The sequence below is a fragment of the Vigna unguiculata genome, chromosome 8 (genome assembly GCF_037176805.1).
Source record: "Vigna unguiculata cultivar grain cowpea cultivar isolate G323 ecotype 2 chromosome 8, ASM3717680v1, whole genome shotgun sequence".
Classification (NCBI taxonomy): Eukaryota; Viridiplantae; Streptophyta; class Magnoliopsida; order Fabales; family Fabaceae; genus Vigna; species Vigna unguiculata.
In genome coordinates this window covers 6,500,072-6,517,201 of record NC_140799.1, presented here as the reverse complement: position 1 = coordinate 6,517,201, position 17,130 = coordinate 6,500,072, and the positions used below count along the sequence as shown (strand labels likewise).

Below are 17,130 nucleotides of genomic sequence, written 5' to 3'. Positions count from 1 at the left end.
TACTTGTGCGTTTGATATTGTTTGCAAGGCTAGATTCTGTTCAGCAAACGGTTAAAATAAATAAAGAAATCTGGGCTAAGATTAATGATGCTCATGGAAGAATTACTGAGTTTTAAAGTGATAGTACTTATGTTATGGATTTGAGGTTGAAATAGTTTAAAAGCGTAGATTATTTGGCATTATCAAAGGAGCAATGTTAGAAAAATTACTACTTAAGAAAATTAATGAATGTTGACATAATATTTGTGAAATTCTATTTTTTTTTTTTCTGATCTCTTCGGTGGAGATACTAGAAACGTTTACGGAGTTTATAACTAACAATTAATCACTAGGGTTGCACTATGTATGGTTAAGTTGGAGACAACATCACATGTAGATCTATGTACTGCACGGCCATTATTTTTGCATCTGAACATATCCGCAAAGTTTTGGATACAATAAAGGTTAAAATAGAGACAAACGTTATCAAATCTCAACCTGCACCCGATCAAATATCTAAAGTATCAAAAATAATATTTATCAGTCTCAGCACAAGCAATTCCGTCGCCTAGCTTCACTACACCGCTCTCGTCGCCGGCGGTCTGCCACAAAGCTTCACCGCAATGCTCTCGTCGCCGCTTCACACTTTTGGGCATTGCACGTGCGATAGCCGCACCACCAATGTCCTGTTTTGGCAGGTGCTGTGGGTGGTAGGAAGGTGGGTCTTTGATTTCTTAATCTGGTAGTCGCCGCTGCTATAGACTACCGCTTGGCCCGGCTTCCTTCATTGGTTTTTGAAGGTCCTCTTCTCTTCTCGCACCAGGCAAAGTTTAGTATACATATAGCCTTCTAATTTTTATTTAATTTTAAAATATTTGTAGATTTATTGGTTGAAAGTTCTTTGTGAGGTCCAAGTGGTATTGTGGAGGGATATTTATTTTATCAAGAGGACACAGACCAAAAAATTAGGGTGGTGTTCGATGTTGGAGAAGTGACGTTAGGCGCTCAGTCCCTTAAACCCATTCAAAAGTGACGCTCGGTGATGACAAATCAATGGTCTAGTGCTCGATAACACTGTAATAACGTCTTAGTGACAGTGTATGAGAAACAATCATTTGAGAAAAATTGACCTTGTGAAATAGATTAATTATGCACCTTTCGTATACTACTTTTGATTTCAAATGGTTGGAGGAGTTCAAAACATATACTCAATCACTCAAAAATATATATTCAAATTTTCCTTATATTAAGACCGAATAAAAATTGAATATTAAACAGTTCAACATATAACTTATCAATTCAATACATTACATTACAATTAACTATTAAGATAAACAATTTACACTAAAATTCAACAGAAACCAAGTTTTTCTGTAAAAAACAGTCAAAATAACTCTTGGAATACCAAACTATTTAAAATCACACAAGATATTTTATTTATATATAAAAACATCATACAAACGATTAGGACTTACTGTAATGATCCAATTAGTTCGATTTGAATTATTCAGAGAATATCTTATCTATCTATATAGATAGATATAGATATTCTATCAAAAATAAAATGGACTAATTAAACCTATTTATCAATTCAATAGAAGCCCAAAGCGAATAAATCTCAATTCAAAGAAATCATATCTTCTACCAAGACATTCACCGAGGAAGCAGAAGTCCTTTCAAAGGACGCTATTAAAGAACAGATGGAACTCTTTTTATTCCAGGAACAAGTAGAACAAAATTGATGAATCATTAAATAATTTTGTAATTCAATTTTCCAATTTTTTTAATTAGTTGTATATATCTAGACTGACCATCACAAATTGCAAAAACTAATTTGTTAAGAATTAATCGAATTGAGGTTATAGCATCATTATTAGTTGGAATTGAAATATCAACGAGGTCCGGGTCACTATTTGTATCAATTAAACAAATTGTTGGAATTTTCAAAGTTATACATTCTCGAAGAGCCGTATATTCTTCTTGTTGATGGACGATTATTACAATATCTAGTAAGCCCTTCATATATTTAATGCCGCCAAGATATGTTTCCAATTAAGCTAATTGTCTCTTCAATACAGCGGCATCTTTTTTCGGAAAACTATGGAATCTCCCCATCTTTTGTTGCATTCTCAAGTCCCTGAACTTTTGAAGTCGTGTTTTCGTAGTATACCAATTTGTTAACATACCGCCGAGCCATTTTTTATTAACATAATGACACTGAGCTCTTATTGCAGCCCGCGCTACTGAATTAGCTGCTTTTTTTTGTACCAACAATTCGAGGTTTTTTTTTTCATTTTACTATGTATTTTTATAGTTTGAATAGGTTTTATGCATTTATGAAAAATAGGATTGATTCAATATTCACCATTCAATCGGTTCCTGGGCATCATTATATAGGAGAGATGGCCGAGTGGTTCATTGATCAACAAAGACTCATATAGAAAATTAAAAGAACATATGCAAGCAGAGAAGCCTCACATGTAAAAAAACTAGAAAAAGACCAAGAAAATATGGTTGGAACTGAACTTACACGAATTGAGGAACTGATCAGTTTAAATTGAAGAACTCATCGCAAAGATCACTCATAGAGTCTCAGATCTTCAATTAGGCAATCAAAAAACGAAAACTTCTAAAAAAAATCAGAAAACTCTATAAAAATTTCAATAATTTTAAAATAATAAAACTCATCTATAAAAAACTATTTATACCACAATCTTTTAATATTAAAATAATTAAGTTTTACTACTTTTAAAATTATCACTTCAAAAATATCATTTCTCATATAATTTTACATTTATGGATATAATTTTTTCTTACAACCGTGACTTTTATAAGTCTACTTACTATCTTCGACTTACGAGATCTTTTATTGTTTTTCCGAGTTTCTTATGATTCTAAAACTTGACAACACTCTTACTCATCAAATTGAATTTTTTAATAGTAATAAATATTATATTTAATCTAAAATAAAATAACATAATTAATTCATTAAATTGTATTAATGAATATTTGTATTACGAACATGATTTTAGAATTTTGAATTCAAACGTATGAGATTATAACTCATTAAACGTTATAACTACAATAAAAATGTTCTTTGTTGCGAAATCAACAATTTCTGACTTACCATGATGTGACGTGAATCTTCTGAACTTCTATACAGTTGACACGTATTCTTCAAAAAATTTATTGGCACGTCTTAGAGATAAAAGTTCATAAATTTGTATAAAATTTGTACAAGAGTTAAATATGTTTTTAATTTTCGTTTAAAAGTAAAATTTATTTTTATTCAAAATTTTAATATATTTTAATTTTTAAATTTTAAAAATAAATAGACACGGTCTTTTTAATTTAATTATGTTAATTTTTTATGAGATGTCAAATACATTTTTCAATAATATTGAATTGAGAATATGTCAAACGGTGTAAGCAATTCTAATACCGACATGAACACATTTAACAACACATAAAAAAAATTAAATATAATTGGGTTAAAAAAACTATATTAATTTATTTTTAAAGTTTATAAACAAAAATGAATCAAAATTTTAGACAGAGATGAATTCTAATTTTAAATCAAAATTCAGAAACTAAAAACGTACTTAACCTTATAATTAATGAATTGTACAACTATTTTATATCTTAAGTATAATATTCAGTTTATATATATATATATATATATATATATATATATATATATATATATATATAAAATTTTATTTTAAATAATTGACTTTATAACTTTGGACGGTACAATTGTGATATTTTTTAGGAATTAAAAATGTAATAATATTTTTTAATTAGATTATGTAATTCAGTTATTTAGACTAAAAGAAATAAAAAAGAATCTAACTTAATTAATTTTTAGTATATTAAATTAAAAATTAGACTAAATTTTCTCTTCTTATCACATGTATCTTACACAAAATTCTTGCTACAGATATCTATGTTACCAACAAAAACTTTTATCATTGTTAATAAATTTTTTAATAATATCATTTTTATTTCAACATTCTTTTTATCTAAATAATAATTGATGATAATCTATTTTTTTCTTCTTATAATAATAAAGTGTAATTATTTTTCTCTTCATAAAATAACTTACATTTGTATTTGCAATTGAGTATTGTATTAATATAATTAGGTGTACGCTCTTATTTAATTAGAGCCCGGTAGAAAAGTATGTTAATTTTGTTTACTTTTAAAAGTAAAGATATAATTAGTAAAATAGTAATTAATATAATCTTAAACTTTATAAACTATAGTTAGATACAGACAAGATTTGAATAATAGTCGAACAATTAAAAAGGAAATTAATATTAACTGTTAATTATAAGTTCAGTTCCATAAAAGTAATAATTATTATATATATATATATATATATATATATATATATATATATATATATATATATATATATATCACTACAAGAAAATATTTCATTAATAACCAATTTCAATGATCAAAAGTTGTTTGTCATTGACCAATTTAGATACCAATTTATAAAATAAAAAAATATTGATTACTAAAATAGTCATTACTATGAATAAAAGTTTATAATTAGTCGCTAAATTGATCACTAATTAATTAGAAAATAATTTAGAAACCAATTTCCTTAGTAGAAAAAACTTTAGTAATTAATGTTTAGTGACAAATTTTCTTTGATAGTTAAAGTTAGAAACCTATTTAAAGATCAACTATAATTTTCTATTAATAATAGTAACTATTTTAGTAACCATTAATTCTTTACTTTATAAATTGGTATCTCAATTGATCCAAACTAACAACTTTTATATATATATATATATATATATATATATATATATATATATATATATATATATATATATATTAATGGAACCATTTAAAAGTTAGATATCTTCAAGCACAATAAATTTCCACCCTTGATTTTGGAGATTAAGAAAATGGTTTATACGTTTGAATAAATAGATTATGGATAATGGGTTGATGAAAAATTTGTATCAGTGGTATTCAAATATATTGGAACTAAGAGGCATTATTTTGGTTTATTTTCAATTGTATTTCTCAATTACTAATTGGGTGATAGGTATAATTAGTCTCTTTTGGAAGAAGTTCATCTATTATTTTAGTAATTCAAGAAACTATAAATGATCGTTTTATAACCTTTGTAGTTCCTACCCACATATAAATGTATAAGTATTTTAATTACCAATTAATGAAATACAAATAATTTCAATAGGAGAGAGAAAAATTTAATATATATTATTAAATCATCATTTATCAGCATTTATTGTTTAACAATATTCTCACTAAATATCATATCAACTCTCCTACCTTTCCGACCTCTCTTTGTTGAAGATTACACGGTTAAGTATAATTTTAATTTGAAAAGGATCGTTTGTATAGTGTTATTATGATTCATGTGTTATCCCATTTCAATAAAAAAAAATCTATTACTTTCAGTAAAATCAATATTGAATTTTCCAAGTTAATCAATAATTTACTACATTAAATATACTTTAAACTTTATCTAAGATTTGATTTGTGATTATTTCTTTTTCTCCCTATAATTTTTCTCTCGTCTCCCCCATGTCACTCATGTCTATATACCTTTTTTTCATACGCCTAAAAAAGTCTTATACAAAGAATAATAATTTCATATTCTCTAATTTCATCCTTTATATAAATATTTCTACCATATTTTCTTACAAATTTTCTAAGTTAGTATACTTTGAATGATAAGTATTAAATGTTTTTTGTGGTTTCAAGATATATAAACTGTATTTATCTTCTATTTAATACTTTCTATATACTGGTAAAAATTTAATACTTTCTATATACACTGATAAAAAAAATTTAATAATTTTAATATAAAACATTAAAAAAATTGTTACAAAATTAATAGTATTGCATTAATTAAATTATAAATACCTTATCACTGATCATTACATCATACACACTTTGATATTGATGAGTGAAACACTTTGCGATATTGGAAAACATAGCAACATGTCTTTTGACCTCAACAGAGACCTTGCTCTATTGGTCTTAAAGTACTTTCATGACCAAAATTTTAAGGAAGCAGCACTCACGTATGTGTCTTTCTTTCTCTTACACCACACAAAATCAAGAATTTGTGTAGTTTTTAACGTTAAATTAATGTGTGTGTGATTGTTCTTTTGTCATGTTAATTTTCCTTGGATTTTTGTTTCATAGGCTTGGTTGTGAAAGTGGGTTGTTCTTTGACATGAAGTATTTTGAGGAGATGGTGCTTAAGGGCAAGTGGGATGAGGCTGAGAACTATCTTTTAGGGTTCACAAAAGTCAAAGACAACGACTACTCAATCAAAATATACTTTGAAATGAGGAAACAGAAATACTTTGAGGCATTGGACAAGTAAGCTTTTTAATTTTATGTTATTGAAAAATATGAAATTAATTTGTTGAAAATTCCACATCAACTAAATATAACGCATAATTATAGTGAAAATTCCACGTCGATTCGATTAAATATAACGCAAAATTATAGTATATAGATTAGATAGTTCTCATTTTAAAAATTTATTTTGTAAAGACAAGATAGACTTAAAGTCATTATCCTATTGACCCTCTTTGATGTTTTAGGTGAGGAAGTATGACGGTGATTTCACTGCAAAGTAGAAATAAAGAGTCGTAAATAATGGAGTAGGAAAATAATCTCTTTGAAACGTAAATTCATACACAATTAAGAGTAAAAATAACTATAAATTTTTATACAAAATTTTTCATACAAAATTTTTAACAAAAATTGTAAACTTATGATATCCAACTATAAATTCCTTATACATCCTACATCCAAGAGACTTATAAAGTTGTGATAATAAGTCTCAAGTCAACTCTTTATTTTTATAATATTGTTTTTACTTTATATTATTCAATATAGGATTTTGATGACCAATAATAAGTAGTGACAATTCTCATTTTACATGTCTCCACTAATTAACCTAATATTAAATCATAGATAAATTTTGAAAGGACATAACTTAGACGTAATACCCTTTGTTGTTTTCCAATCAAAAATCAATTATTTACTTCCACAATACATTTTTGTTTGATGTTTTTTGTCATATAGATTATCAAAATTTGATTGTGGAACTTCATACACGTTTGTTCACTTTTAAAGAGCTAAACTACTTAGTGATCCTCAAATTGGTGAGAGAAAAACAATTTTGGTGACCAAATTTGATGATTGGAGAATTGACAATGTTTCTTGAAGAACATGGCTGTGTGTATTTCATGTAAAAGTGTTAATTTCATTCTATTTTTGTAGTAACGATCGTTACAAGGCCTTAGACATCCTCTTGAAGGATCTCAAAATCTTTGCACATGGGAATGAAAAGTTGATCAAAGACCTTTGTCACCTTTTGGTAGTTGATAATATAAGGTCTGTGATTATTAAATCATACATTGTTTGATACGCTTAACCTTATTTTAAAACTAATTTGTTGGTCCTAATCAGGGAAATTAAACCAACATATCGAGATGCAATTTCTGCGAGGATGAATCTGATATATGAAATTAAGAAAATTATAATTCAGCATCCTCTTTTAGCTGGTAAGCTAAAACTTCCAGACATGGAAATTCACAGACTACGCCATCTTCTCAATCAAAGGTTTCACTCTACCATCCTACTTTGAAGTTTATATGCTTTCACATTTTCTTACTTCTTTGCAACATTGATTTCTGCATATGCATTTCACCAACACATCAAATTTATTTACTGTTCCATGTGTCTTAGCTTAAACTGGCAGAAGCATCAAAGGCCTGATCAAGAACCTGACCTTTTAAGGGATCATGACAGTAATTCCAAACCTTCTGCATCTGCTTTAACAAATTCAGGTAAGGGAACTAATTTCCTGCATGCCTATTTATTATAATGCACAGATAAGGAGATACGGATATGATAATTATATATGATATAACATGTATATGATACGTTGATATATGGGATATGATATTAATGTGATATGTTTATTTTAAATATAATAGAATATTATATATAATATATGCATATTAAAAAATATACTAAAATTCTTAAAAATATGATAAATATGATTGTTATGGTGTGAATTTAAATTTAAATTAAATTTATTAAACATTGTTTAAATAAAAATTTATAAATTATTGTTATCATGAAAGTAATACTTTTTCTGATTTCTATATTACATACTTTATTTATAATTCATTGATAAGTATTGATAAAATATACTACCGAATCTGATACATATATTTGTGACAGGTGCACCGTAGCTTATTTATCACATGTTGTCTCAATCCCAAGTTTTTGTTATAATTTTTTATTATTATAACTACTTGATTTCAGCTCCTTATGATGTAGCCTTTTTTGTTCTTTAGGAGCAGCTATGGAGTGGAAACTTTTAACTGGTAGAAGACTAAGTATGGATTCTGAACAGGTTAATAGGAGAAACCTTTAGCCAATATTGTTTCGTTATAATTTTACTCTGCAACCAGAACCAACGTCTCATCATTTTCTTATTCAGGGAAACTGCAATGGAGTTTTGGGAGATGTGAAAAAGGTTTCAATTGAAGAATCCCTCAACAAATCAAAGAATTCATTAGATATTGGCACATCATCTCAGTGCCAGTTCTTGCAGCTCCCTAAGCATCCTGAAGTAAAAAGGGTATCTAACTTATATAGTTATTAAGATTATTTGTTTTCTAACAATGTTTGGACACAACACATGACATGATCCATTAATCCGTTAATCTGATGTTAAAAAAAAAAAAGGTTAAAAATGATATCAATTTCTTATATGAATCGAATTCAAGTCATGTGTATACAAAATCTCCCTGAACCTATCAGAAGAAAAACTCATAAGGTGAGTCTATCAGAATAGAATTGTGATTAACTAACTGTTGATGAAGCAGATTGTTAAACTGGCTTACAACAATACGGGGAATTCAATTCTGGCATTGGCATCGAATGGTATTCATCTGGTTTGGCTCTGGCCACGCACTGGCTTTAACTTGGATGGCAAGGTAATTCACTTTCTTGTATATCATTTTCTCTTTTCCTCTCTTGTGATTTGTTCTTGTTTTTTACCATAAAGTTTAACTTTTTAGCAATTGATTTTCTTCATAATGAGGCAATTATTTTGTAGGCTAGTGTTCAGGTTTGCCCTCAGTTGCAGCAACCAAAGGATGGGTTCCAAGTTATGATCAATGACCTTTCATCTGTCAAATGTGCAAACCCAGTTTCTTGTTTTGCATTATCAAAACAGGGTGGATATGTCATATCAACTTCAGGGGGCATGATCTCTTTGTTCAACATGGTCTCCTATAAGGTAATATAAAATTCTAGATTTAAACATTCATAAAACTAAACAGTAACATTACAGAAATCTCCTTTTACACATTTGTGACATGCAATGATGGTATTGGTATGATTTAACTTGATTTATGGCACACACTGCATAATTCAGACTCTGAGAACCATCATGTCTCCACCACCTATGGTAACATGTCTTGCTTTCTACCCTGAAGATAACAATATATTTGGTATTGGCTTTGATGACTCCACTTTAAGTATATACAATGTTCGTGATGATCAGGTATATATATCTCTTTCTCTCTTCTACAAAGATATGTTCCATTACATGTTTCAAAGAATATTGAAGCTGGTTTCTGTTTATATCAGGTTTTACAAAAGCTTGAGGGTCACTCTAAAAGAGTTACCACTCTTGCTTTCTCAAGCACTTCCAATATTCTTGTATCTGCTGATGCAAATGCTCAGGTTAGTATTTAATGTTCTTTCTATGAATCATGCCAAACCACAACACAACTACTTTTCAGAATTAGCTCCAACTATCGTTGAACATCCCACGTCGATCAAAGATAAAACAAATTTATAATATATAAGTGGGTGCAAACCTCACCTTACAAATCGGTTTTATGAGATTGAATTAAGTTTAAAGTCTACTTCTTGATTATTGTTATAGAATTGAGTATCATATAATATAAAAATTCATAAATTTCATTGTTTTAAAATTTTTGACCGAAGATAAGGTTAATAACTTATATGTGATGGACTCGTATCTTATTAATATATGATTTCTCTGACAGATCATTCTATGGGATACAAATGGGTGGAAAAAGCTGAAAGATGTAAAATTGCAAATACAAGAAAACCACATGCTAGAATCTGAAACACAAATTCAGTTTCATCCAGATCAAATAAAATTCCTTGTTGTATATTTTGGTCATGTTGCAATCTATGAAACAACAGAACTAAGATGTGTCAATGAGGTTCTTTCTTCTTCCCTTCACATATCATGAAAAGTCATTGTTTTCTTCTTGACTCAGTGAATTTGTTGTTTCATTCATGACAGTGGGTTCCAGAAATTCCACAGCTGATCTCTCAAGCAACCTTCTCATCAGATGGTCACATTTTGTATTCCATTTTGGTTGATGGGACAGTCACAATATTTGATGCAACAAATTTTGAAGTTCATTGTAGGATTTGTACCTCATCTTATCTTCCTCCAATTTCAAGGTATTTAATTTTAGACTTTAAATTTCTCACATTTTCATACTACAGATAAATTATTATTATTATTTGAAATAGACCATCAATTTCTCCATGGCATATGTGGCATTTCCATTGAATTTAAATTACATATTGTTGATTTGTTGCAGTTTGAGCATCTACCCAATTTCCATTGCTGCACATCCACATAAACCAAACCATTTTGTTGTGGGGCTCACAGATGGTAGTGTTTATGTGTTTGAGCCTCAGAAAGGAGGTGGTGATTGGATCAAGAAAAGTCATTGAGGCACCTTTGGGATTCAAATGCATTCAGTTAAATAGTTAAGACCAATGCATTGTTGATTGATGATGAAATGTTAGAGAACATTAACTTGTTATGTATGTTGTATCAGTAGAAATTGTTAGGAATGATTATCTTTGAAGATACTCTGTAGTATCTTCTAATTCTGATATAATCACCTCATATAGTTATGATTTCTTCTTCTTCTTCTAAGTCAAAAGTTCATTACTGATATAAATCTCTAATCAATGGATATTTCATTGGTAAAAATTTTACTTTTATGAACTTGTTTAATGGAAAATTTTCAATGTGATCAACACTTCAATTATAAAAGTGTAATTTGCAATAATAACTTATATAAAAAGTGAATGTTAGTCCATCCAACGATTAAATTATAATTTTACGTAATTATTTAGGTTAAATTTTGCTAAAATTAAACAATAATACTCATCAAATGATTTATACTTTTTCTATATTTTAAAAATAATATATTACATATATTTTGGTTCATATAAAAAATACATCAATTAATTTAATAAAGATGTATAAAATTTAGGCATAGTACATTTACTGCTCTATTAATGTAATTTCATCTGGATTTATACACACAATAATTATCTCCAATCAAATTAATAAATTAATAAATCATCAATTAATTGGTAGCAAAATATTTATCTAGAGAAACTGTGAATATTCACGCGACCATGTATTATTCTAAAATATTGCCCCATGCAAAGTGATTTTTAGCTATTAGAACTTTTTTAATTTTATTAAAAAAAATTTCCTACAAATTGTTTTAAAAAAATTTCTGGAAATTAACGAACACTTTAACACTGAACCAAAACGTGATATACTAAAACACTCACAATTTAGATTTAAAAATAAAATAATTGTTGAAATGTTTTGCATGAAAAACAGATTTTACCTTATAACAATTAAATCTTCTTGATTACATCTCAAATAAATGATTGTCGTGTCACTTTAATTATCTACACCAAGATATTCAGCAGACAGGTAACAATTCCCTTAACAAAACTGCTTATAAACTAACCAAAAATCACAAGACCTTTTGTATGAAAAACATTTTTTTCCCCTTCTTGTTTTGGTTGTTGGATGATCTCAAAATTTTCCTAAACTTCAACAATTTTGGGCCGAAAAAGGTTTTTTCTTTTTTCTTGTTAAGAAATTCATCAGCAGTGCAATTTAAGAATTTGACAGTTGCAACTAAAACATGATAAAGTGCATGTTCATAGTCACAACTGTCCAAGAATGTTAGCTAGGAGCACCAACTGAAAGTATAGAAGAATTTGATTATTTGACAAGTGAGAATGATCTATAAAAATGGAACATAATATCCAAATGTTGAAAGCTTAAATATAAATAGTCGATTTAAGGGAAATGACATTGCTGAGTGCCACATAAATGAAGACCTTCAACTGGAGCTTGATTCATCCATCAGTTTTTGCTGCTGCAGATGCATAACTAACACTACTATCCCTGTCACTTTTGCACTGGCTAGACTGCTCATAGCGAAGAAATTTTATTTTTATCTTTGTAGAGCTGTTCCTCAGCATCTGATCAAATTGCAAAACATTGAAGGTAAATAGAGGATCAGCAACGAACAGAAAAACTCATTCCATATTATAAGCTACCAAATATATGGATCAAGAGATACCATATAAAGACCAGATAGGCATCCTTCAATTTTATTACCAAGAAATGCTGGAAAACATAACACATAATTTTTTTAAACTAGGAGCAGAAGAAACTACTAAAATGCAAGTTAAGTGAAACTAGATTTTGCAATCTTATCTTTCAAGTTTCACAAAAAGATGATTCAAGCTAGTTCTCAAATTCACAAGTAGTACAATAGTGAAATCACAAGTAATGCTTCATGAAATCCCAAGATCAACAATAATAAAGACACTGACTTCAAACATTTACCTATTGATGGACTCAAAAATAATTCATTTAGGCTGGTGACATAAAAATAGGGAAAATTTAGAGAGCTAGATATATTATTTGGCCTCACAAATAAAACGAATGAAATTGAAAACCAACCTAGTTAGTAACCTCTATGAAAGCTATTTGGACAACAAGGAATAAGACCTTCTTTGTTAATCATACATTATATACTACGACAGAACTTAAAGCATCAAATATGTTGAGGTCAATTGGACCTAGAATTTTTGTACTGGTTGAATGATGCCCAACACCAAAGCTCATTATTCTTAAAAGTTTTGGAGTAGACATACATCCTATGAAGGTACATCCTATGTTCCTGTTTTTTTGGCTTCCTCAACCTTGACATAGTTTTAAATGTAAAACTGATGGGACAGCGGTTCTAACCTGGTGTATCTGGTGTGGGGATATTTCTAAAGATCATCATGCTTCCATTCAGATCTTGGTGTTCATAGTGCCTTTATATGTTGAGGTGATGCGTGTGAGTCTGGCTATGGAAGTTGTTACCTTCAAAAGTTGGACTAATCTTGACTGAGAGTGACTCAACTTGTTATTCAAGTTTAGTCCAACACTTCAATCATTCCTTGGGAACTTCAAAGTAGGTGGCTGAATTGTTTGGTATGAATTATTTGGTAATTAGTAATACTATTTATTCCTTTTGAGCATAATAGAGAGGTTAATCAATGTACTGATAAACTTGTTGAGTTTGGCACTAGATCTCAAGGCTATACTTGTGGGATAGTGTTTTGTAGGGATGAATGTGATTTGTCATTCTATAAGGTTAGGATTAGAGGATCAGGTTTGACATTGGTGTGATAAGAAAACAGGATTTATAATAACAACAACAATTATACAATATTATCATTGTGCTTACTTCAAGTTATATCAAGGTTCTCAAATTAGGCAAGAGATCCTTTCATAAGAGTATTGTTACAAGGAACTTACATGAAGAAAAACACTAATTGGATGTCTTCCACATATTGTATTTTCATACTCCAACAGATATTGTTTGAAGGAATCTGGATCTCCGGTTTCTATGATATCCATGCCCATCTTGTCTAGGGCCTCAATAGATTTGTATATAGGCCCGTGCTTCTTGTCATAGTGCATGTAATTGAATCTGAAACAAAATGTAATCAGAAGGTTATATCAACAAAAAAAGATCTTCAAATGCACAATATTCTACATCTGCTTCAAACTAATGAGACAAGAGATATCCATAACATACATAACCATGATCAATAAGCAGAAGCATAAAGCATTCAAAACACTGGAGTCTATTTGTTTGTTGGAAAGTCACCTTAATTGAAATCACCCATAACTTGCCTTAATTGTGGTCTCTCTGGAGAACCTTCATTGTGCAGAATGTGAGGGGTGTGTTGAGTACTTTAGTTCTCACATCAACTAGGGATAAGGCCTAAGTAGTGCTTATAAAGTTTGGATAATTCTCACTAACAAACTAATTTTGTGAGATTGATTTAGGCTATAAAATCAAATGGTAAAAAGTCTATCCTAGACTCATTGGAGTTATATACCTTGCCTCCCTTAATTGCAACAACCTCATTTGACCACCTTCGCGCAAGGTGTGGTTAATCTCACACATCCACTAGAGATAAGGCTTAGGCAGTTCTCATAAAGCAAGAGTAACTTTACACTTTTAAGCTGGTTTTGTAGGATTGTACTAAGCTCCAAGCATATTATTTGAACAATGTAAATCATCTAACTAGTCAAACAAATGATTAAGGAAAACCATACTAGAGTGTTAATGTTTGTTTTTGGGTGCTCTTGTTAACACATCTCAAACTACTGTAGAGGAATATTTAATAGAAGGAAAGTCTTTAGTTCCTTAGGAATTAGAAGTAGGAATTTTGTTTCCCATAGTAAACATTTTGTTCCCTGATTTTTTTTTAGTTATGTTTCCCATAAAATTGTTCTCATGGAAAGCCCAAATTGTAAAAGGTTTTAATGCTGTAAAATCATTTAATGTGATAAATAATTAATATTACTGGGAAAATTCAACCAAAACCAATTGCGAAAATCTTTGATTCCAAAGAATATTAATGATTATCGAAATCTGTAATTCCTAAGCATAGAAATTTTCCCTTTGGGAGGGGATAGTGGAATGTGTAAAAACAGAGGTAGTTGAATGTGTACAAACAAATAGTACATACCGAGATCCCCAGTGACAAAAGTCTGATGAAATAGAGAAGAAGTTGCTGGGATTATCTACATATTTGGCAAGAATCTGTCCATACATAGCTTCATTTTCAGCACTAACAGCACCAACTAAAATGGGTACAATTTTCACCTGGTACCTGCATCAGTATTTGAATTTTAGTCCTTGTTGCATAGCTTCAAAACAGGAAGCTCTATATAACAAAACTTACCCTTCAAATACTTTAGCAAGATACGGCAGGTGCATTTCCATGCTATGTTCAGCTTCATCAACACGAATATCCATCAGTTCAAATTTCCCTGTAGCTTTAAGCTCCTCAATTACTGGCAAAACAAAAAGTTAGATGTGAGCAATGAGGAAGAAACCATTATCAAAGTCAAACAAAAATGGATCAGATCTTAGCAAATCAATTCAAATAATCTACCATCGTACAAACAAACCAGAACACATAAATTTGATTTTTTATATCAATATGATCTACTTATTTACTTTTTCTCAATTCATAGAATACCTCCTCATCAATATTACAAAAAGAACACTATATTCACACAAATAATCTCGCATTCAAATCCTTACTGAAAATATAAGCAAGAATGATCTCAATTTAATATCCTTAAATATTTCATACAGTTATAGAGGTACCTTCCAAATCTATAGGCAGGTCACCAATGGGAGTCTTGTAGACAGTTGCAGTTGAAAGTGCACACTTTGGAGTGTAATAGTGATGAGAAGGACCAAGAAGGAAGACACGTGTACTAGCACCACCATACAACATAAAGAAAAAAACAACAATAATCCATAAGTTAGCAGAAACTACTGAGGACACAAATGAACAAGCAAAAGAACAAGCAAGCTAATCCTGTTTCCACGAACAAGAAATAAGACAAAAATGTATGTGAGAACAATAAGAAAATCAAACAAGAAACAAACTCACATGTTTGATGGATCAATGTTTCCAAAGGCATAAGCAGCAGCTCTTCCTGAATAGGAATAACCTGCATGTCTAACATCATAACATTCCAGTTGCACCACAAGCACACATCAGAGTTCTTTCTTTATCTCAAAAACCAAAATCAACAAAAATAAAAAAGGCACTTCCACTTACGGTGCTATCACTCCCCGCACCTCAGGAGACTTAGCCAAACCACAGGATTGCAGCCACCCATCAAGTTCCTCTGAAAGCTGCTTAGCTGAAAATAACAATTAAAATTTTAAAATTAAAAAACAAGTAGAAGGGTGTAACTGATAACAGGTGAATGAACCAGAACAATGGAAAGTTGAAAACTTTAACTGTTCATGAAGTAGTTCAAAACAATCAAACGGGTTAATTCATGAACAAACTTCGACCCAATTGCATGTATAGAGAGAAACAGCGATTGAAAGAGTAAAAAAACGATATCTGAACCTGATCAGTGAAATTAAACTCAAAATTGATGAATCGTGAATGATAATTTGAGGGACTTACGGTTGTCGGTGTACCAAGAACCAGCATGGGAGGGTCTCCTGAGCTTGGTGCCCATGATTGAGGATTTGAGTGGAAAAGAAAAACAAAAAACCTAGAACTGAATGGAAGGGGCTGAAGGATTGAGTGAGAGTGGGTTTGACACGCTTCACGATTCGTTTCTTTTGTTCAAATAGTTTAACTTCGTAAGTGTCTCTGATTGCAATGTTCTAAGCTGTTTTATTCTTCTTTCTCTTTCCAACTACTGCTGCAAGTCTATAACTAGTTTTTTTGAGGAAAATTATGTATCCATGTTTTAAATCTGAGACCAACAGAAAGTTAGTAGCTTTTTTTTTTCTTCATAAAAAAGATTTGTTGGTTAGGATAAAGAAATATTAACATTATCTATTTTAACGAATTTTATTATATTAGTCAGTTAATACAAAATTTTAAAATTAACTTTATCATTTTTTTCTCCTATTGCTTTTAGTTATTATTATTATTATTATACTGTTGTTATATATCACTATTATACTGTTGTTATATATCACGTGATTATTTTCTCTCATTTTACTTTATTAGTGTTTCACTAATGTATTTGGTATTTTTTTTCTTATTGTTGTTTTGACTTAATTATTATTTTATTGACTTTTTTCTTATTTTCACTATATACTCACGATATTTATAACTTTTCAGGCTATAATTTTTTAATCCATATATTTATCATATACTATCATTGGATAAATGATTATGTGATAAACGAAA

At 29.5% G+C, this 17,130-nt stretch overlaps 2 protein-coding genes across 2 annotated transcripts; one reads left to right on the top strand and one right to left on the bottom strand.

The window, feature by feature from the left end:
* The first annotated feature begins 5,970 nt into the window (after window positions 1–5,970).
* Window positions 5,971–11,013, top strand: LOC114195532 (topless-related protein 1-like). Its single transcript, XM_085665837.1, has 14 exons — window positions 5,971–6,053; window positions 6,178–6,357; window positions 7,270–7,383; window positions 7,459–7,611; window positions 7,738–7,838; window positions 8,323–8,333; window positions 8,435–8,641; window positions 8,889–8,999; window positions 9,122–9,304; window positions 9,443–9,571; window positions 9,658–9,753; window positions 10,083–10,265; window positions 10,349–10,512; window positions 10,662–11,013. Exons 1-14 carry the CDS (start codon window positions 5,971–5,973, stop codon window positions 10,789–10,791), a joined length of 1,845 nt encoding a protein of 614 aa, XP_085521963.1. The 3' UTR covers window positions 10,792–11,013.
* Window positions 11,014–12,076: 1,063 nt separating this feature from the next.
* On the bottom strand, window positions 12,077–16,637 carry LOC114193321 (AmmeMemoRadiSam system protein B). Its single transcript, XM_028083060.2, is given in 9 exon segments — window positions 12,077–12,245; window positions 12,247–12,360; window positions 13,694–13,868; window positions 14,920–15,063; window positions 15,136–15,247; window positions 15,567–15,679; window positions 15,859–15,927; window positions 16,030–16,114; window positions 16,390–16,637. Coding segments are annotated over 9 exon segments (894 nt in total). The 5' UTR covers window positions 16,445–16,637; the 3' UTR covers window positions 12,077–12,218.
* Between the last annotated feature and the right edge of the window lie 493 nt (window positions 16,638–17,130).